The sequence below is a fragment of the Scyliorhinus canicula genome, chromosome 1 (genome assembly GCF_902713615.1).
Source record: "Scyliorhinus canicula chromosome 1, sScyCan1.1, whole genome shotgun sequence".
Taxonomy (NCBI): Eukaryota; Metazoa; Chordata; class Chondrichthyes; order Carcharhiniformes; family Scyliorhinidae; genus Scyliorhinus; species Scyliorhinus canicula.
This window is the reverse complement of record NC_052146.1, coordinates 22,051,354-22,073,782: the sequence shown is the minus strand read 5'-3', so window position 1 is coordinate 22,073,782 and position 22,429 is coordinate 22,051,354. Positions and strand designations below refer to the sequence as shown.

General features: G+C 46.9%; 1 protein-coding gene across 2 annotated transcripts in view; it reads right to left on the bottom strand.

Annotated features, from left to right (window-relative positions):
* ptpn11a (protein tyrosine phosphatase non-receptor type 11a) overlaps positions 1-22,429 on the bottom strand; it is a 69,866-nt gene that overhangs the window by 22,043 nt on the left and 25,394 nt on the right. For both annotated transcript variants that reach the window (XR_005463450.1, XM_038819997.1), the window contains exons 6-11: positions 20,345-20,458; positions 18,456-18,552; positions 16,407-16,486; positions 11,438-11,596; positions 1,484-1,615; positions 1,232-1,386 (exon numbers count right to left, since the gene is read on the bottom strand). Coding sequence is in view for 1 of the 2 variants with exons in the window: in XM_038819997.1 (XP_038675925.1) it covers positions 1,232-1,386; positions 1,484-1,615; positions 11,438-11,596; positions 16,407-16,486; positions 18,456-18,552; positions 20,345-20,458 (737 nt within the window). In the remaining variant the exon portion in view is untranslated. The remainder of the gene's footprint in view (positions 1-1,231; positions 1,387-1,483; positions 1,616-11,437; positions 11,597-16,406; positions 16,487-18,455; positions 18,553-20,344; positions 20,459-22,429) is intronic.

Genomic DNA, 22,429 nt, shown 5'->3' with positions numbered 1-22,429 from the left:
TACCCGTAACCCAACAACCCCCCCCTTAACCTTACTTTTATTAGGACACTATGGGCAATTTAGCATGGCCAATCCACCTAACCCGCACATCTTTGGACTGTGGGAGGAAACCGGAGCACCCGGAGGAAACCCACGCACACAGGGGGAGGACGTGCAGACTCCACACAGACAGTGACCCAGCCGGGAATCGAACCTGGGACCCTGGAGCTGTGAAGCATTTATGCTAACCACCATGCTACCCTGCTGCCCCAAGATCTTCCATATCTATTTCTCACTGTGGATAAGTCATGGTCCAGAACAGCAGACCAGACCCATCCCTCAGGACATAACCAGGCAGGCTTGATTTCTGATTTGTGCTGAATTAGCTGGAGCGGCAGTCGGAATATTCCACGAGGCTTCAGTGACCCCAGTTAGTGGGGCAGGGCTGGGGGAGAGAGAGTGAGAGCGCGCTCGTGAGAGAGCGAGAATAAAAATAAATGAGTTTGAGTGATGGCCATACAAAATTAGTGGGGATTGGTCTTAGCTCGGAGGATGAAGCAAAATAATGTAGCTTCAGTGTTAAGGCTCCCGCATTAATAGCGACCACTTGTTGGGATACCGAAAGAATTTGCACCTAGGGGGATTGTGTTTAATGAGCACTTAAAATTTTAAGATGGGAGTCTATTGGAGGTGGGTGGTGATGGACAAAGAATAAAACCCACATTCAAGTAAATGGCCTCAGTGAGGAGACATGCACATAAAAGCTTTCTAAGTGCAGCATCTTTCACGTTACACAGAGTGCATGACAACTCTTTCCTTTATCAGGCAAGTCTGGACTTCTTGCAGGCCAGGACTTCCTCCGCCAGTCACCTGGATGTGGCCTCTACAATAGAGGCTGCCAATTTAACGCAAAATGAGGGCAGTGGATTCACGTACACTATGAATGGAATGGTAACTTCACTACCAGGTCAAACATACACTTATCAGAGAAAGGGTCATTTCATCCCAACCACAGGTGGAAAGGGGGCCGTAATCCAGCAAATTACCTAATTTCAAGAGGAAGACAGTGCTTGAAGTTTGGTACACCTCACAGATAGTAATCAATAACAATTATACCATTTTCTTTTCAAACACAGCAACAGTGTTAGATTATTGGCGCTGCTTCAGACAAGACGCCCGCCAAAAAATATCAGGGTTCACTCATTAAGAGAGTTAAATTCACTCCTCCAATCCCAAAAATCTTTTCTTGTACCTGCAGTGAACAACGATTGGCCCTGTTTCTGGGATGTTCTCCTGTTTGATATTTACTTCTTCCAGAAAATCCAGGACACCACCAGGATCACTGGGGACACCATGATCGGGCCATGTTTTGAAATGATATTGCCATACAGTCCTTTCAGTGTTCCCCTATAACAGGATTTACATTCACATCAGAAATTGGAAAATGCTCCAGTAATGAAAAATTAACACATGCACCCATATCCATTCCTACACCCACTCTTACCTGTCCTACTTTAGAGAGTTTGAGCTCCCTCAAGATATAATCGTGGGCCGGGCTCTCGCGAACATTCCTGACACGCATACCACCATACTCCTTCAGGGACATTTCGTCTGGCCAGTATTTCACACATTTGCTCTGAAATAGAGGCAAAGTTTTTTTTAAAAACAAGCAATTTCATTGAGGTATTTTTTGGCATTGTAAACAGTTACAGATTACAGAAATATGCAAACATCAACCAAAAAATCAAAACCCAATATTTCAACCAAACCATACCCGCTCCGCACCCACCAACACTACCCGCCTATTTATCCCTCCTACTGTACTCTAATCTCTCCCCTTCCCTCCCCCCCCCCCCACCATCCCCCACCCCCTCCCTGCTGACTTTCACTCTCCCGCGAAGAAGTCGATGAATGGTTGCCATCTTCAGGCGAACTCCACTACAGATCCCCTCAAGCCGAACTTCATTTTTACCATACCCAGAAAACTTGACATGTCCGAAAGCCATAGTTCGGTCTTCGAGGGTTTTGAGTCCATCCATGCCAGCAGTATTCGCCGCCGGGCTATCAGGGAAGCAAAGGTCAGAACATTGGCCTCTTTCTCCCCCTGGACTCCGAGGTCTTCCTAAACCCTGAAAATTGCCACCCCTGGACTCATCATTTTGTAAAAAAAACAAAACAAAAATAGGGCAGCACAGTAGCATTGTGGATAGCACAATTGCTTCACAGGTCCAGGGTCCCAGGTTCGATTCTGGCTTGGTTCACTGTCTGTGTGGAGTCTGCACATCCTCCCCGTGTGTGCGTGGGCTTCCTCCGGGTGCTCCGGTTTCCTCCCACAGTCTAAAGATGTGCAGGTTAGGTGGACTGGCCATGATAAATTGCCCATAGTGTCCAAAATTGCCCTTAGTGTTGGGTGGGATTACTGTGTTATGGGGGTAGAGTGGAGGTGTTGACCTTGGATAGGGTGCTCTTTCCAGGAGTCGGTGCAGACTCGATGGGCCCACTTGTCTCACTCCCATTGTTTCCCCGACCTCATCTTCCCATTCAGCAGCACACCATCCCCCACTCCGACCCACTGGAGCAGTCTCACTAAGATGGGAAAGATCAAACAAGATGGGAAAGATCAAACAAGATGGGAAAGATCAAACAAGATGGGAAAGATCAAACAAGATGGGAACATCAAACAGTACAGTGAGGCTGCTCCAGGTACAATACATTTCCAGCTGTGTTATAGATAAGTGTTAACCCAGGTACCTTTTGGAGCATTAATAAAATAACCCCGCAATAACACAGTACCCGTACATCACCCATCCAAAGCAAACATAAAAACCATAGACATAAATGAAACGAAAACCCCCATCCAACATCTTTAATCCCCATTGCTGACTGGCCAACCTTATGTTACAATGAAGGCTCCAGCACACCCAGAGAACACGACACAGGGTACCCACCCAGCAGATAAAAAGAGAAAAGCAACAAAAAAGGAAAAAGACCATATGAGAGGGGAGGGATCCCCTCCCCCGACAGGCAAAAGCTGCCCAAAAATACACCACATGGCACCTTTAAAGCAGTAAACAGTCAACCGGACGCATCTGTCTTGCCTGTACTCTGTGTGCCCCCTCCAGCTCCGGCGGTCGCGGAAAGGCTTCAGCCCCCATCAGGTCAGCCACAAACGCTGCGGCATCAGCTCCCTCAGCCCCCTCCGGGAGGCCAATGATCCTCAGATTTTGTCTGCAGGCTCTATGTTCCAGCTCCTCGACTCTGTCCAGCAGTCTTCTCTATCTCTCCTTTACCCCATCGACTTCTAGCGCAGCAATCGTCTACGTGTCTGCCTGCTCCTCCACCGACTCTCCCAGCTCCTTAACTTCTTCGCCCTGGGCATCCAGCCTCTGGTTCAGCTGATCCACTGCCTTCTGAAGTGGGTCCAAGTTATCCCACTTCAACAACTCAAAACTGCTTTTTATCACCTGCAGCATGTTTTCCAGCGCTTGTTGGATCGCTGGGTCCGAGGTCCGCCATCTTGGCTCCCGGGTCAGCTTCCCCTGCACCTTGCCTTTGTCCCTTCCTCTCCCGTTTTCGCTGCTTTCTGCCCTCCCGCGGTTCCATACAGCTCTACCCACTCCTCAGCACCTCCGTGGCTGCCTTTCCAGTGCTCCACAGTCCCGCAAAACCGGGGAACCAGGTTCTCAAATCCCACCGGAGTGAGAGCCACCAAATGTGCGGCTCACTCGCTCATCGCCGCCACCGGAAGTTGAAATAGATGCAAAGTTAACTTCAAACATTAAGAGCTACAAACTCAGCAGGTGTCATCGAGAAGAATGAATGAGGAAGAGATGTCAGACAGACCATTCAGCCAACTTCAACGCAAGTTCAACTTTATAATAATAATAATCTTTATTAGTCACAAGTAGGCTGACATTAACACTGCAATGAAGTTACTGTGAAAATCCCCTAGTTGCACACTCTGGCGCCTGTTCGGGTACACTGAGGGAATTAAGAATATTCAATTCACTTAACAAGCACGTCTTTCGGGACTTGTGGGAGGAAACCGGAGCACCCGGAGGAAATCCACGCAGACACGGGGAGAACGTGCAGACTCTGCATAGACAGTAACCCAAGTCGGGAATCAAACCTGGGACTCTGAACCTGTGAAGCATCAGTGCTAACCATTGTGCTACCGTGTCGCTTATTATCGGGGCTCAGCCCGTTTTCATACCCTTGTGTTTCACCATCACGGGTACACCATCGCCTGCGCATTTTCACTGCCATACTCTTTATTTTTCCCTTTAAATATTTATCTAATCTTTGCTTAAAAGCAACGGTCTCTGCATCCATCACTCCCTGGTGCAAAGGATTTCATGCTCCAACCACCCTCTGTTCAAACACCTTTCTCAGAATTTCTCTTCTTACTCTGGGTGATGCTTTTAAATGGACAATTCTTCGTCACTGACTTCCCAGAAAAAAATTGTCTTTTCTTTATCAGTCGAAACTCTTGATAAACCTTTTAAATCTCTTTTGGTTTCTCTGCTCCAGTGGAAACAACATGCACTTCTAACACATTAAACTTAAAAAGCCTCAAGGTGCTCACTGAGGCATAATAAAAACAAAAGGTCGGTGAAGAAAAGAGTCCCTTCATTTCAAGTCAATATCTAGCACAGGAGTTTGTCATTCAGTTTGTCATGCTGGTGTCAGAACAATCAAAAGTTAACCTTCAGTGTAAATCTGTACATTTAGATGGAATTTTCTTCTGTTAAATTAAAAACTGCGGAATCGTGCAAGACAATGATCATCTGATAGCCCCGACCTACCACCGATTCCATTCTGCCCCATCCCCCTCTCCAAGTATATAATTAATCACATTTCTATCCATTTCTTAACATGAAACGTTAACTCTGTTTCTCTCTCCACAGACGCTGCCAGACCTGCTGAGCTTATCCAGCATTTTAGAATAGAACAGAATCATAGCATCGCTACAGGGCAGGAGGCCATCAGAGTAGTGGGTCGGGGGGGGGGGGGGGGGGGTAAAAGAAGCCAGGACGTATAGCACAGGCAGGAAACGCAGCACCGATATTGTTGGAAGGTATGGTGTAGAAAGGAACTGCAGCAGTGGATAAGAATAACCAACAACGTTCATAGCAGTGGTGGTGCACATGGTGGGGATGGAAAGTGATAGAAATGCAGAGTATCAGCCGCAGGGTCAGAAATCAGAGCTAGATGGCTTTTGGTATTTTAGGAAGCATAACATTTTAAAATTAAAGGCACCAAGGCCTCAGGGAAAGTTAGATCATCATCTTAATAACACTGCTGAACTGTGATAGCAACTGTTAGAACAATTCTTTTCCTTCTGGATCTAGATTTCAATCAGAAGACGCTAGCTATTACAGGCCAAATGTATTAGCTGACCCAATTAGGCAGACCTTTAAAGCAGCAAAATCTGTCACAGAAAGCTGCAGCCTCAACTGTATCGTGGGCATTATAATCGACCAGTTGTTATATGGGCCCCTTTGAGAGAGGGGGGGGGATAAGAGAGATTTATTCATGCGGCAGAGACGATGTGGCTTTCTGGGACTCCGCTACTTTGTATCGTTGGAATGTAATAGTACTGAAATCCCAATCTTCAGAGGCTTTCACATGCAAATGCTCATGGACAGGACTGAAACACGGAAAAACAAACTTAAGGTAAATTTAATGACACTTCTGAATTCTAGAATTTTCTGTGCTAGAAACATCTTATATTTCTGTCCTCTGGTACCAATGTTGGAAACTGCCTTTCTCACTATTTGTTTTATTAACTACTGTTTTCTAGCTTCTGACGCTTGATTGGCTGCTTTCCTTCACATTTGTCCATTAGCTCTATGCTACCTGTTCATTTATAAGTGGATGAATTATCAAAGTTAGAGTTAAACCAGTGAGGCAGAAACTTGAAGCAGTGAGTGGGCTAAGACCACAGTGAAAAGATATGCTCATTGCTATCTCAAAAAACTGAATTTATGTCTCTCTGTGACAAACAAAGAGGATCTACCTGGGTATCGGAGAAACTTGCAACTCGTTATCACTGAGGAGCTATCCATGAAGAGCCCTGCGGGCTGCACAGACTAAATTCAAAGAGAGCTGTATAAAGGCTATCTGTATTTCACATCCAAAGTTGGTTATGCTGTACTGCACAGCCTCAGTCTGATATTTCACCATCTAACTAGCAGCATCACAGGCAAAGAGTTCTATCCCGGGTTAGACACCTGGCCTCATCTACAATCCATCCAGTGGAAATTCTGTATCATTGCCCAGAAGATTGATTCACCCGTGTGCCTATCACATTGTGTGACGCCACCGGAAAAGTGAATTATCCAGCATTGGTTTTTAGCCTCCATGAAGGAGCCTGCTGACATCCATGAAGGGACACCTTACTGAACTTCGATTCTGGATTTTGGAACCTACATGAAATAATATTTATTTTCTCTGTGGTCTCTTCATTGTAAATCTCTCATATCTCTTTCCCTCTTTTGCTATATGCATGCAAAGAAGGCAATGTTGCACCCTCCCTCCCATGTTTTAAATGTGTGAATATAAGCTTACCCTTTGCGTTCATCCTATCTTGAGGTAGCTGTGAGGTTAACAGAAAAGTGGATCACAACAAATGAAAGGGTTGGAAAACACGCCATTGCTTAAAAAGGGGGAAGCGAGTCAAAATTCCTGTGTGTTTACAGATGGGTAGAGAGAGGAGAAATTGGTGCTGTTTAAATATTTCTCTCCCATCCCACCTTTCATAACAATGCATATGCTGCAAAACCAAATGACAACGCCGTGTGTGTTTTAAGAACATGCTACATTTCTGAGTTAGTGGCATATTGATACATGAAAATTACAAATTGATGGGGAGAGTCTACATTTAACCTGCTTTTGCCAACCAAAATGAATTGAATTCAATGAATTTCACAAGAAGCAAACTGTGATCAGGCCTCAACCGCTATCACCTATTTAGCTGCAGAGTAGGCAGCTGAATATATATTAGCAAAAAGCTTGGGTGATAGAAGCAAATGTTTCAGGTAGCTTTCAATTTTGTTTGCACGAATTAGAATTTGAAGCATCAAATCCATTTCATTCTGCGTCTAGTGATATTTTATAAAGTAACACTCAGAGCCAGGCAATAAACCTCAAAAGGGGAGAAAAATGTTTCATCAATTGATTGTTCTCTGGCCTGCTGCATTGTCAATTAATCACCATCACTTGCTGCCAATAAGGAGACGACTTTGCCATGCAAGAAGATATTACAATTTATTGATAGGTGCTTTGCGGTCACAAATTTCCTATTAAAAAGGCAGCACCATGTTCTGCAAGAATGACAGCTTTAATCAGAAGTAATATACAGGGTTCACCGTATTCTGACCAAACACATCTTACTGGCCCAAATTGTAAGTGCCATGCCTTTAAAAAAAAAAATTCCCAATGAATTAAATTACAGATTTCAGTCTCTAGTTGGGTTCCTAAACTTGTGGTGCTAAAGGGGATGAAAGTACCACTGAGAAAGGGTAGACCAGCCCTGGGGCCCCAACCTCCTTGACTACCCTCCCGATCATGGCAAACGACAAAGATGCAAGTACAGTTGAACTCACAGAAACAATGCAAGTTATTGAAAACACAATGCAAAAGAATCAATATCTGAACCGCCTGACTTTTCTACCAATGGAAATAGTTGTCAATTATTTTGCCATCTGCAGTCTACCCATTTAGAGGTGATACAGCAAAATTACTCCACTACTGAATTCCTCAGGAAAAAATATTAGCACCCCCCCACCTCAAAACATGAATTATTCCATGGCTCAACGTGCCCCAAAACCAACATTTTCCCATACGTTAATCAAGACTGATTGGTACCAGATGAAATGAGTAGCCAGAGGACTGGGAAATCTTTAGGGGGCAACAGAAAGCTACTAAAAAAGCTATCAAGAAGAGTAAGATAGAGTATGAGAGTAAACTTGCTCAGAATATAAAAACAGACAGTAAAAGTTTTTACAAATATATAAGACAAGAAAGAGTGGCTAAGGTAAATATTGGTCCTTTAGAGGATGAGAAGGGAGTTTTAATAATGGGAAATGAGGAAATGGCTGAGGAACTGAACAGGTTTTTTGGGTCAGTCTTCACAGTGGAAGACACAAATAACATGCCAGCGACTGATAGAAATGAGGCTATGACAGGTGAGGACCTTGAGAGGATTGTTATCACTAAGGAGGGAGTGATGGGCAAGCTAATGGGGCTAAAGGTAGACAAGTCTCCTGGCCCTGATGGAATGCATCCCAGAGTGCTAAAAGAGATGGCTAGGGAAATTGCAGATGCACTAGTGATAATTTACCGAAATTCACTAGACTCTGGGGTGGTCCCGGTGGATTGGAAATTAGCAAACGTGACACCACTGTTTAAAAAAGGAGGTTGGCAGAAAGCAGGAAATTATAGGCCAGTGAGTTTAACTTCGGTAATAGGGAAGATGCTGGAATCTATCATCAAGGAAGAAATTGCGAGGCATCTGGATAGAAATTGTCCCATTGGGCAGATGCAGCATGGGTTCGTTAAAGGCAGGTCATGCCTAACTAATTTAGTGGAATTTTTTGAGGACATTACCAGTGCAGTAGATAACGGGGAGCCGATGGATGTGGTATATCTGGATTTCCAGAAAGCCTTTGATAAGGTGCCACACAAAAGGTTGCTGCATAAGATAAAGATGCATGGCATTAAGGGTAAAGTAGTAGCATGGATAGAGGATTGGTTAATTAATAGAAAGCAAAGAGTTGGGATAAATGGGTGTTTCTCTGGTTGGCAATCAGTAGCTAGTGGTGTCCCTCAGGGATCCGTGTTGGGCCCACAATTGTTCACAATTTACATTGATGATTTGGAGTTGGGGACCAAGGGCAATGTGTCCAAGTTTGCAGATGACACTAAGATGAGTGGTAAAGCGAAAAGTGCAGAGGATACTGGAAGTCTGCAGAGGGATTTGGATAGGTTAAGTGAATGGGCTTGGGTCTGGCAGATGGAATACAATGTTGACAAATGTGAGGTTATCCATTTTGGTAGGAATAACAGCAAACGGGATTATTATTTAAACAATAAAATATTAAAGCATGCCGCTGTTCAGAGAGACTTGGGTGTGCTAGTGCATGAGTCACAGAAGGTTGGTTTACAAGTGCAACAGGTGATTAAGAAGGCAAATGGAATTTTGTCCTTCATTGCTAGAGGGATGGAGTTTAAGACTAGGGAGGTTATGTTGCAATTGTATAAGGTGTTAGTGCGGCCACACCTGGAGTATTGTGTTCAGTTTTGGTCTCCTTACTTGAGAAAGGACGTACTGGCGCTGGAGGGTGTGCAGAGGAGATTCACTAGGTTAATCCCAGAGCTGAAGGGGTTGGATTATGAGGAGAGGTTGAGTAGACTGGGACTGTACTCGTTGGAATTTAGAAGGATGAGGGGGGATCTTATAGAAACATTTAAAATTATGAAGGGAATAGATAGGATAGATGCGGGCAGGTTGTTTCCACTGGCGGGTGACAGCAGAACTAGGGGGCATAGCCTCAAAATAAGGGGAAGTAGATTTAGGACTGAGTTTAGGAGGAACTTCTTCACCCAAAGGGTTGTGAATCTATGGAATTCCTTGCCCGGTGAAGCAGTTGAGGCTCCTTCATTACATGTTTTTAAGGTAAAGATAGATAGTTTTTTGAAGAATAAAGGGATTAAGGGTTATGGTGTTCGGGCCGGAAAGTGGAGCTGAGTCCACAAAAGATCAGCTATGATCTAATTGAATGGCGGAGCAGGCTCGAGGGGCCAGATGGCCTACTCCTGCTCCTAGTTCTTATGTTCTTAATACCAAATAATCTGGGATCAGTTTACTTGTGAATAATGTGCCAAGCAAAAATATTAGGGACTTTAAAAACACAGCCTGATTTCATATCAGAAATGGATCTTTCGGTCTTTTCTTCACAATATTTTTTTGGTTCTAATATAACCATGGGGCAGCACGGTGGCACATTGGTTGGCACCGCTGCCTTATAGCACCAGGTCCAATTCCGGGCTTGGGTGCTGTCTGTGTGGAGTTTTAACTTTCTTCCCAAGTCTGTGTGGGTTTCCTCCGGGTGCTCTGGTTTCCTCCCAAAGATGTGCAAGTTAGGTGGATTGGCCATGCTAATTTGCCCCACAGTGTCCAAAGATGTGCTGGTTACGTAAGAATGAGAGGGGATCTATTTGAAATATATAAATTTCTGACAGGGTCGGAGAGACTGGGTGCAGGGATGTTGTTTCCTCTGGCTGGGTGTCTGGAACAAGAGGTCAGAGTCTCAGGATACAGGGTAGGCCATTGAGGACTGAGATGAGGAGAAACCTCTTCACTCAGAGGGTGGCGAGCCTGTGGAATTCTCTACCACATGATGCTGTGGAGGCCAAGTCACTGAATATATTTAAGGAGGAAATAGATAGATTTCTGGACTCTCGGTATCAAGGGTATGGGGAGAGTGCTGGAGTATGGTTTTGAGATAGAGGATCAGGGGCTGGTTTAGCACAGCCCCAAGAGGTATGGGGCTGTTTAGCACAGTGGGCTAAACAGCTGGCTTGTAATGCAGAACAAGGCTAGCAGCGCGGGTTCAATTCCCGTACCAGCCTCCCCGAACGGGTGCCGGAACGTGGCGACTAGCGGCTTTTCACAGTAACTTCATTAAAGCCTACTTGTGACAATAAGTGATTATTATTATTAGCTAGGATCATTTTGAATGACAGAGTAGGTTGGAAGGGCCAAATGGTCTACTGTTGCTCCTATTTTCTATATTTTAATGTTTCATTCACTGCAAAATGGAGTTGTCATCTTGGATTTCACTGCAAACAAACCAAGTTGCAGTGGAAAAATAGGTCAACAAATTATCGGCACAGGAACGCTTACAATATCATAAATAAGCAATGAGTGTCAGGAATCCATTATACACAATGATGAGTTTTTAGATGGAAGTCTTCAAGCAGATGCACTTACAACACCATTTTGCACTGCAAACTGCTTTACCTCGGCCAGCTAAATTGGTATGTGGTACATCTTGCCCCAAATGAGTATGTAGTGACTGATTAACACAAGTTCAAAGTTGACTACAATTGCTTTTAAGAGAACATATTCTACCTGAAATTACCACCACACCCAGCATCGTCTCAAGTTGTTAATATTCACCAAAGTACCAAAGATGACAGATACCCCGTACGCTAGCTAGCTGAGTAAATGCTTTCAGGAGAGAAAGATGGTAAGAGAATCAATAGAATAGATATGAAAAATGCGGAGACAGTTCAAGCGGCACTGGATACAGATTATCTGCCCTAGCAGGAAAGTGTATACATCAAATGGTGATGTGATGTCTCAAAATCCTCACTCATTAATCTCGTCTTTCAACCAAAGCCAATCTCACCAACTCAACAAAAAATATTCGTGGGTTCAGTTGAGACTCACTTTTCCTCGTTCCACTTCTTTTGTCGTCATGACAATGACACTCGAGTTTTCTTGAAAAACCATCCTCCAGAAGTCATTCACCGTGTTCTGCAAACAGCCCTGGGTGGCAATGTAACTCTTCTTTGGCTTTGTGGTGGTTCGGTTGCTTTCAATGTCATGCTGAGTTAAACAGATGAATACGGTGTATTAACGAGTCAGTCCTGATTTACAGCTCTGTTTGATTAAAGAGCAAGAGTCACCAGCAAGATTCTATTATTGTTGAAGATCAGCTTATAAAATTAAGATTTTCTTTAATGGGCTTCTATTCTGCATTGTGCTCCTCCACCCGAGAAGGCAGCAACCTTGCGTCAAAGGCTTGTGGACAATGCAGATATGTGCCCAACTAAGGCAGCAGGGCCGCAAGGGTCAGAAATCATTCTAATTCCAACGGGGAAAGAGATCCAATAACTAATGCATTCAATATTTCACTTGCGTAACACACAACTTGATTTGTGGCACAGCAAGGTAGCACAGCGAACGGGCGGCGCGGGGACACAGCGAACGGGCGGCGCGGGGGCACAGCGACCGGGCGGCGCGGGGGCACAGCGAACGGGCGGCGCGGGGGCACAGCGAACGGGCGGCGCGGGGGCACAGCGAACGGGCGGCGCGGGGGCACAGCGAACGGGCGGCGCGGGGGCACAGCGAACGGGCGGCGCGGGGGCACAGCGAACGGGCGGCGCGGGGGCACAGCGAACGGGCGGCGCGGGGGCACAGCGAACGGGCGGCGCGGGGGCACAGCGAACGGGCGGCGCGGGGGCACAGCGAACGGGCGGCGCGGGGGCACAGCGAACGGGCGGCGCGGGGGCACAGCGAACGGGCGGCGCGGGGGCACAGCGAACGGGCGGCGCGGGGGCACAGCGAACGGGCGGCGCGGGGGCACAGCGAACGGGCGGCGCGGGCGCACAGCGAACGGGCGGCGCGGGGGCACAGCGAACGGGCGGCACGGGGGCACAGCGAACGGGCGGCGCGGGGGCACAGCGAACGGCGGCACAGCGAACGGGCGGCGCGGGGGCACAGCGAACGGCGGCACAGCGAACGGGCGGCGCGGCGGCACAGCGAACGGGCGGCGCGGGGGCACAGCGAACGGGCGGCGCGGGGGCACAGTGAACGGGCGGCGCGGGGGCACAGCGAACGGGCGGCGCGGGGGCACAGCTAACGGCGGCGCGGGGGGCACAGCGAACGGGCGGCGCGGGGGCACAGCGAACGGGCGGCGCGGGGGCACAGCGAACGGCGGCACAGCGAACGGGCCGAGCGGGGGCACAGCGAACGGGCGGCACAGCGAACGGGCGGCACGGGGGCACAGCGAACGGGCGGCGCAGCGAACGGGCGGCGCGGGGGCACAGCGAACGGGCGGCGCGGGGGCACAGCGAACGGGCGGCGCGGGGGCACAGCTAACGGGCGGCGCGGGGGCACAGCGCACGGGCGGCGCGGGGGCACAGCGAACGGGCGGCACAGCGAACAGGCGGCGCGGGGGCACAGCGAACAGGCGGCGCGGGGGCACAGCGACCGGGCGGCGCGGGGGCACAGCGAACGGGCGGCGCGGGGGCACAGCGAACGGGCGGCGCGGGGGCACAGCGAACGGGCGGCGCGGGGGCACAGCGAACGGGCGGCGCGGGGGCACAGCGAACGGGCGGCGCGGGGGCACAGCGAACGGGCGGCGCGGGGGCACAGCGAACGGGCGGCGCGGGGGCACAGCTAACGGGCGGCGCGGGGGCACAGCGAACGGGCGGCGCGGGGGCACAGCGAACGGCGGCACAGCGAACGGGCGGCGCGGGGGCACAGCGAACGGGCGGCGCGGGGGCACAGCTAACGGGCGGCGCGGGGGCACAGCGAACGGGCGGCGCGGGGGCACAGCTAACGGGCGGCGCGGGGGCACAGCTAACGGGCGGCGCGGGGGCACAGTGAACGGGCGGCGCGGGGGCACAGCTAACGGGCGGCGCGGGGGCACAGCTAACGGGCGGCGCGGGGGCACAGTGAACGGGCGGCGCGGGGGCACAGTGAACGGGCGGCGCGGGGGCACAGTGAACGGGCGGCGCGGGGGCACAGTGAACGGGCGGCGCGGGGGCACAGCGAACGGGCGGCGCGGGGGCACAGCTAACGGGCGGCGTGGGGGCACAGTGAACGGGCGGCGCGGGGGCACAGCGAACGGGCGGCGCGGGGGCACAGCTAACGGGCGGCGTGGGGGCACAGTGAACGGGCGGCGCGGGGGCACAGCGAACGGGCGGCGCGGGGGCACAGCTAACGGGCGGCGTGGGGGCACAGCTAACGGGCGGCGCGGGGGCACAGCTAACGGGCGGCGTGGGGGCACAGCTAACGGGCGGCGCGGGGGCACAGCTAACGGGCGGCGCGGGGGCACAGCTAACGGGCGGCGTGGGGGCACAGCGAACGGGCGGCGCGGGGGCACAGCGAACGGGCGGCGCGGGGGCACAGCGAACGGGCGGCGCGGGGGCACAGCTAACGGGCGGCATGGGGGCACAGTGAATTGCATTGTGGCTTCACAGCGCCAGGGTCCCAGGTTCGATTCCCTGCTGGGTCACTGTCTGTGCGGAGTCTGCACGTTCTCCCAGTTCTGCGTGGGTTTCCTCCGGGTGCTCCAGTTAACTCCCACAGTCCAAAGACGTGCAGGTTAGGTGGATTGGCCATGATAACTTGCCCTTAGTGACCAAAAGGTTAGGAGGGGTTATTGAGTTACGGGGATAGTGCAATTGAGGGCTTAAGTGGGTTGGTGCAGACTCGGTGGGCTGAATGGCCTCCTTCTGCACTGTATGTCCTATGTTCTAATTGCCATCATTAAATGGAAGAGGGTTTAAAGAATTCTCATTTATATACTATAGTTCCCAATGCCCTTTGGATGTCCTGAAATGCTTCCCGTCAATGAGTTACTTTAGAAGTGCAGTCACTAATGTAAACAAATGTGATTTTATTATTTTACACAGCAAACTGTTATGGGCCAGGGTTTAGAGAATGCCAAAGTGTATCATGGAGTTCACCTGACCCACGACTTTTAATAGATTGTGGTTATGGGGAGCACAAGGGCCTACTTTACAGGTGTGATGCAACAGAAATCTAAAGTACTTTAAAAACAAACCCATGTTTATTTATGAATCCAGTTAACACTTTATAAACCCACAGTAAACATCTTACTAAGTACCAACACCAACAATCCCCACAGATACAATATTCCATAAGTAACCCTTCATAACTTTCCTAACAACATCCATAAGTCCAAAAGACCCTTTTTACAGAAAGACAGCAGGTTTAAATTCTCTACAGAAACAGGTATTACTTTGAAATCCTCAAATGATCTGGAGACAGTTTTTAGATTGCAGAGAGAGATCAATTCACCTTCTTGCTGTGACTGCAGCTTCTTCAACTCGGAAAACGGAACTAAAACACACTGCACACTGTAGCTGCTAGCTCAAAAACGAAAGTAAAGCAGACAGACAGCCCAGCTCCACCCACACTCTGACATCACTGCAGCTATTTGATAAACATCCATTTCTTAAATGGTACTCTCACATGACAAACAGCCAATGAGATAAATAGCAAATCTATTGCTGCTGCAATGCTGGTTCAGAAAAACATATGGCCAAGGCATCAGTGCCATGTGATCCTTCTCCCGTCATGCCCCCTCCCTGAAATCAATTTGCCTCTGTCAGTGACACAGCATTCCAGAGTGTGGGGGTGGTGGATATCCTTAAATACCTCTGCCTCACCATCTCTCTCTGTAAAATCCAGCCACCCACCTATCTCTCCTGCTTTGGCTCAGTATTTCGAGACATTTTCCCATGTGAATGGTGCTATTCAGTTTGCTGTTGTATTATAGAAAACTAAAGTGGACCACCAGTGGCCATTGGTGTAAATAATTTCTTCAATGTAAACAGGCATAAATGTTAACTCTTACCTGTTAATGTTAATTACCCTCTTGATGCTACAATGTCCCTTCGAACACCAAATATCTGATTTTTTTTCTAACAAACTTCCTGAGACATTAACAAATTGTTCTTGACATTAAGGCAGCATTTGGCTGAGTGTGGCATCAAGGAACCTTAATAAAATAGAAGTCAATATGAATTGGGTGGTGGGTAAACTCTCCACTGACTGGAATCAGACTGGAACACAAAGAAAGATAGTTGTGGTTGTTGGAAGCCAATCATTACAGCCCCAAAACATTGCTGCAGGAATTCCTGAGGGTAGTGTCCTCGTCCCAGCCCTCTTCAGCTGCTTCATCAATGGTATTCCCTCCAGCATAAGGACAGAAATGTTTGCACTGTGCTCAGCACCATTCACAATTTCTCAGGCAATGAAGCAGTCTGTGTCCACAAGGTCTAATAAGCATTCAAGCTAACCAAGGACACTAGAGCCACACAAATGCCAGGCAATGGCCATCTCAAACTGGTCTAAACCCCCCCCCTGTAAGCCAGTTCAGGTAAGGACGACAGATTTCCTTCACTAAAGGACATTAGTGAACCAGATGGATTTTTACGACAACCAACAATGGTTTTATGGCCACCTTTTGACTTTTAATTCCAGATTTTTGTTGAATTCAAATTTCACCATCTGCCCATGTCGGATTCGAACCCAGGTCCTCAGAGCATGACTCTCGGTCTCTGGATTACTCGTCCTGTGACAATACCACTACACTACTGCCTTATCCACACACATACTATAGCTACAAGAACAGATCAGAGGTTCAGTATTCTGTGGTGAGTGACTTACCTCCCAAAGGTTTCCTACCGCTTACAAGGTGTAAGTAAGGTACGTGTTATAATATTTTCACTTGCCTGGATGACTGCAGCTTCAATAACACAAGTTCAACACCAACCAGGACAAAGCAAACCGATTCCTATCCTCCTTATCTGCTGCCTTCTACAATTTTGTCAAACCAAAATCTTCTTCCAGTTAACTATGTACCGTCATAAATAGTTACCGTAATGAAGTTGGCATTGATGTAATCAGAACCAGATTCATTCACGTCTCCATCATGGAGGACCACTCGAGTGTGATCAACTAGAAGGAAGAAATAATTGTTGTTAGGTGCCAAACGACTTAATACTGCGATGTTGTAAATGCTTACTAGGCAATTTCCTCTTCTGAGAGAATTAGACAAGACATACTCAAGAGAATGCAGATAATGTTGCCTCATTCAACCGCTGTTTCCCGAAAAGTCTAATATGTGAACAGTTAATTGCCAAAACAACTATCAAGAAAGCCCTGCACAAAAGGCAATTTTCTACTGAAAAGGCAGTTGGTTTTGGGACTGGAAACCATCCTATGAGAGGCAAGTCAGTAGTCAAAGGTCACCAATGCAACGAGCACAAGTGGGGGAAGAAAACGCAACATGATGGATTAAGTCAGTTTGTTGTTATGAAAGCAAAGGTGGCTTTAAGGGATTAATATTTGTATTAGCAAACATTAGAAAGAAGGTAAAGAATGAAGTGGGTTTCATTTAATGTTTCTGAGCCTGGATGGGTAAAACCTATAATGAGATTCTTGCTGGAAATAGGTTTTGTATGTATCAAAGATGGTTTCAATTCCAACTGTGTTACTATTGTACTTAGAGAGGGTTACAGCGTGAAGAATAAATGAAAGTAGCAGTGGTTGCTTAGCGACTGGGGGCCTTTTAAGGTAGGAGGGCTTTTAAGTTTTAGTCTTAGCCAGATATATTGCAGTTGGAGACAGGACACTGAGGAGTGAATATCTCTCAACTTCGCCAGAAGAAATACCCGACAAGAGCAGGGAGCTGCAACAGGGCAGGCTTCCTAAGGAACCAGGTATTGTCCAGATAACCAAAGAATTGGGACATGAAGAATGTCTGAAGATTGAAGTTAAGAGAACAGAGACCAAGGTATTGTTTAAGAGAATGAACGGGGAAAAGTAAAAAAAAAAGTGTTCAGAGTTAAAACGACAGTTGCAGTAACCAGAATTAAAGGGGGGAAGCAGACTTCAGAGGTAAAACAAAAGTTCGATGCCATTTTAATAGAGTCTGGGAATCAAGAGTTAAAAAAATTATGAACTATTTGTACAGCAGTTAAGACAAAGAAATTCTAAAGGGGAGTTGAAAATCTTGGATACTTGATTCATTTTTAAAAGTGGAGCGGAAGCAGAGTAATTTGGAAAATCCAGACCGGATTTAGGAACGCAAATCGCTAATTAAAAGCATGATTGTGAAAGAAGATTTTAAAGCACGTTTAGGGAGTGGACTTTGAAACTCTCACGTGACCATCATCTGGGGGAGATGCTGAGGAAAAACTAACATACACTAACTAGGTTTCAGAGCGGACTGTGTGTGTATTTGACCAGTCAATCTGTACGTTTAAAGAGACCATGTGTTAATGAGACCATGTAGTTTAAGAAGTACTTTGTAATCTGTGTTAATCTTAAAATCAGTGTATTTGTTAAGATAAGGGGGGAGTAAAGGAGCGTGGGTTCAATTCCCGTACCGGCTGAGAATTTTGAAATCTCCGTGTACCCGAACAGGTGCGGGATTTTCACAGTAACTTCATTGCACAGTAACTACATTGTGGTAATGTAAGCCTACTTGTGACAATAAAAACATTTTTATTATTATTAATCCAATTTTTTCATGTTTGATGAAAAAACTTATTGTTGTTAAAACTAATTAGTGGCCCTGTTCCTTTACATCGAAGTAAAATGTTCTGGTCTTTTGAGCCATTCTGGGATCTACCCGTCTAGCTATAACACCAACTAGGGGCAGCACGATGGCGCAGTGGGTTAGCGCTGCTGCCTAACGGCGCCGAGGTCCCAGCTTCGATCCCGGCTCTGGGTCCGTGTGGAGTTTGCACATTCTCCCCGTGTTTACGTGGGTTTCGTCCCCGCAACCCAAAGATGTGCAGGCTAAGTGAATTGGCCACGCTAAATTGCCCCTTAATGGGAAAAAATTAATTGGGTACTCTAAATTTATTTCAAAATTAAAAAAAAAAAATAACACCAACTAGGATCGTAGTGCTATACTCACAGGGCAGGATGTTCTTATAGCGATTCTTGTTTTTGTTTTCGGGCCGCTGTCCTTCCTTTCTGCTGTAGAGGAGCTTACACTCCTGCTGTTGTAGTGTCTGCAACACAATAGGTTTGGGTTGAACAGCCACCATTTTATATAACGATAGAACAGAACCACAATTGGCTGCAGCTCCCTTTGGTGACGAGGGATTGAAAATAAAAACAAGCAGCCGCAGTTCCCATTAATCACACAGGAATCCTGCACAAGATGGAATGGCAGGTGGGGCCAAGTTTAGGCATGACTGCAATTCTTCACATTACACTGGACAACGTAGAGATACTCTCTTGGGTGACACGGTGCACGGCAATTGTCACAAAGGGAACCATAATCCGAAATTGAAAGGAGAAAGAAAGGCAGGCCGTGAAATTTATTAGGGTTTTTTTTAAACGACTGTATTTTAAGAGTTTGCGGCCAGAGTTTACTCATTTCTGTAAAATAATTAAAAATGGCAGAGTTTGATGGTAGCCAGGTGCTACAGGGAAGTGGTTTGGCAGCAGTGTAGATAGTTTGATAGAGGATAACAGCTGGCTGTCATTCACAAGTCACTCCAGGGATTGTAGAGCTGACAGAATGCTCAGAACATTGACGATCCTGAACTCAAAACATCTGCGTTCACTGTAATGCTATCCAAAAGGCATATTAAAAAAAACTGACCGTTTAAAATAAAAACATGCACACCGCAGTATGGATCTGAGTGTATGCAACATCACTCAGTGTATTAAATAAAGAGAGAAAATGCTGGCCGTATACAGTAGGCGGCCAGCGCCTGCAAAACAGGAACACCGAGTGAAATATCTTTAGTTAGAATCATGACTGATACAACACCCAAAACTTTCATCTCCCTTTCCGACAACACACTTTGCACAACACCCAAAACGTTCATCTCCCTTTCTGACAACACACTTTGCAATTCCCGCGATTTATGTTTTAATTTTAGATTTCTAGGAATTTTGATTCTTTAAAAAAATTTTTTTTTAGTGTACCTAATTCATTTTTTCCAATTAAGGGGCAATTTAGCGTGGCCAATCCACCTATCTTACACATCTCTAGGCTGTGGGGGCGAAACCCACGCAGACATGGGGAGAATGTGCAAACTCGACACAGACAGTGACCCAGAGCCGGGATTGAACCGGGACCTCGGCACGTGAGGCTGCAGGGCTAACCCACTGCGCCACCGTGCTGCCCTCGATTATTCTTAATATTCAAAACAGCAGCTGGATGAATAATTTGGAAGCAAACCATACGGTAAATTGAAAAAGATGGTTGTTAATTTTCCCTGACGCAGACTCAAGCCTCGTCGCTGGATCATGCTCCTTATAGAGTGGACTAGACAAAAAAAAATTATCAGTCTACTTTTCTCCCCCTTTCCATTCATCTTTTTCTATTCCCCCTTTTAAAAACAAGAGACAGAAGATACCAGTGAATGATTTACTGACCCTGACAAGTCAAGGATGTCGAATTAACAAGAGACATTAAAATGGCAAAAATCTCAATCACAAACCAGCAGGTGATTTTAACTGGTAATTCATTTTCCAACACTGATGAATTCATTGACTCATAATCAGCTCCGGAAGCCATTCATCAGAGAATGCGACTTAAGCATTAACAGTCACAATTCTCTAAAGAACTGATCTTTGAGAGCAACACTAACACTAAAATTCTTATCTAAGCGTGGAAAATTCAGTTTTAAATTTACTACGGGGTCCTTAGAGTTTAGGTTTCCATTTCACAGGCTGCAGCAGAATGAAACCCAGGTGCCAGAGTGAATGAGCAGTCCACTAATCCAATACATCCCTCCTTTCGGGCCCAGTTGGTCTTCAACTTGCCAAGTGAACAGAAATATTTACCTCAAACTCTTCCCAGAATCCTTGCTTCACCTTGTCCATCATCTCAGCTGGCTTGCTCAGTTCCCTCACACGGCTTTCGATCTCCGCTGCATTAATTCGTGTTGTGTTCAGTGGCTGCAGGGGCAAAGAGGAAGACTAAAATCAATTTGCAAACAGACCACCCCCGCCTCCTTTATTTACGCACTTTTCCTCCCATCTTCTATGTCTCCCTAACTCATGGGCCATTTCAGTGTTACACCAATAGGAATTTGCTCAGGTACACTGGTTGAGGAGGGGGAAGGGGGGGGGGGACACGACGGGACAGGAAACTTTTTACAAACTGCGCCGCCCAGTCTCTTCCACATCTATTAAGAGTTGGACTGGATTTCAATGATTTTTCACATCGTAAATTCCTTTCAGTGCAAGATAATAACTAGTCCATTCGGTTCTAGTCTTGTCTGAAGCCACATTTTAGTTTAAATATAAAAACATAAATAATGCACTATCGTGACCTGATGAGCACAGCACTAATCCTTGTGCTTCGAGCAACATGACATTAATAAACCCTTCATCTGCCATGCAACTGGAATACAATCCAATCAGAGCCCATCATAGTGAGGACTCAGATTGCTTATTAGGAATCAATCTGTATAAAGTCCCTGAAGCAGTATGCTCATTACACTAAATCTAAGCTTTAATTGGAGATCATTGTTGCCATAGAACACATCTATTCATTTAGACATTGAGTGCATTGAGAAAAACAGTAACAAAAGGCTCATTATTTGTTGGTGGGAATGACATGTCCAGAGTCCAAATTCAATTAACACCAACTGGGAATTTATCTTGCCGCAGCACCTTCTCCACATCAGTCCTATTTCCTTTATTCTGCTGTCAAAAGCATTTTTAACATTCCCTGTGTGGGTGTTGCTGGCAAGGCCAGCATTTGTTGCCCATCCCTAAATGCCCTCAAAAAGGCATTTTTGAGAACCATGTTCCTGAACCGCTGCAGTCTATCTACTTTGACTTTTTGGTCTACCCAAATTGCTTCCTAGGGGCATTTCAGAGGGCAATTATGAGACAACCCCATTGATGCAGGTCTGGGGTCACATAATAATAATCTTAATTGTCACAAGTAGTTTTACATTAACACTGCAATGAAGTTACTGTGAAAATCCCCGAGTCGCCACATTCTGGCGCCTGTTCGGGTACACAGAGGGAGAATTCAGAATGTCCAATTCACCTAAAAGCACGTCTTTCGGGACTTGTGGGAGGAAACCGGAGCACCCGGAGGAAACCCAACAGGACGGGGAGAACGTGCAGACTCCGCACAGACAGTGATCCAAGCCGGGAATCGAACCTGGGACCCTGGCGCTGTGAAGCAATAGTGCTAACCACCGTGCTGCTGTGCCACCCACACGCAGACTAGATTAGGCTCAGGATAGCAGATTGTTTTCTCTAAAGTATAGCAGTGAACCAGAGAGGTTTTTGACGACAGCAGTTCCATAGTCACTATCAATTCATGATTTATTAAATCAATTGAATTTTTAAATTGAATTTAAAGTCCATTAGCTGCCAAGATGGGATTTGAACACATGTACCCAGAGCGTTAGTCTGGACACTGGATTACTAGCCAAGTGGCAGGACCACTATGCCATCACTTCACACAAGAACACCATAAACAGGAACCCCTGTGTGGCTGGACAAGCCTGCTCCACAATTCAAAACAGTCATAACTAACCCCAGACTTCAGCACTTTCCTGCTGTTCCTCCTACCCTCAATTCCGAAAAACAAAAACATCTGTCTAACTCAGCCTTAAATATGATCAACGATAGTGTCTCCACAACCCTCTGGGATACAGAATTCCAAAGATCCACAAGCCTTTGAGTCAAGTAATTTATCCGCAGCTGACCACTAACGTGCGACCCGCAGCTGGCCAACGTGCGACCCACAGCTGATCACTAACGTGCAACCCGCAGCTGGCCAACGTGCGACCCACAGCTGATCACTAACGTGCCACCCACAGCTGACCACTAACGTGCAACCCACAGCTGGCCAACGTGCGACCCACAGCTGATCACTAACGTGCCACCCACAGCTGACCACTA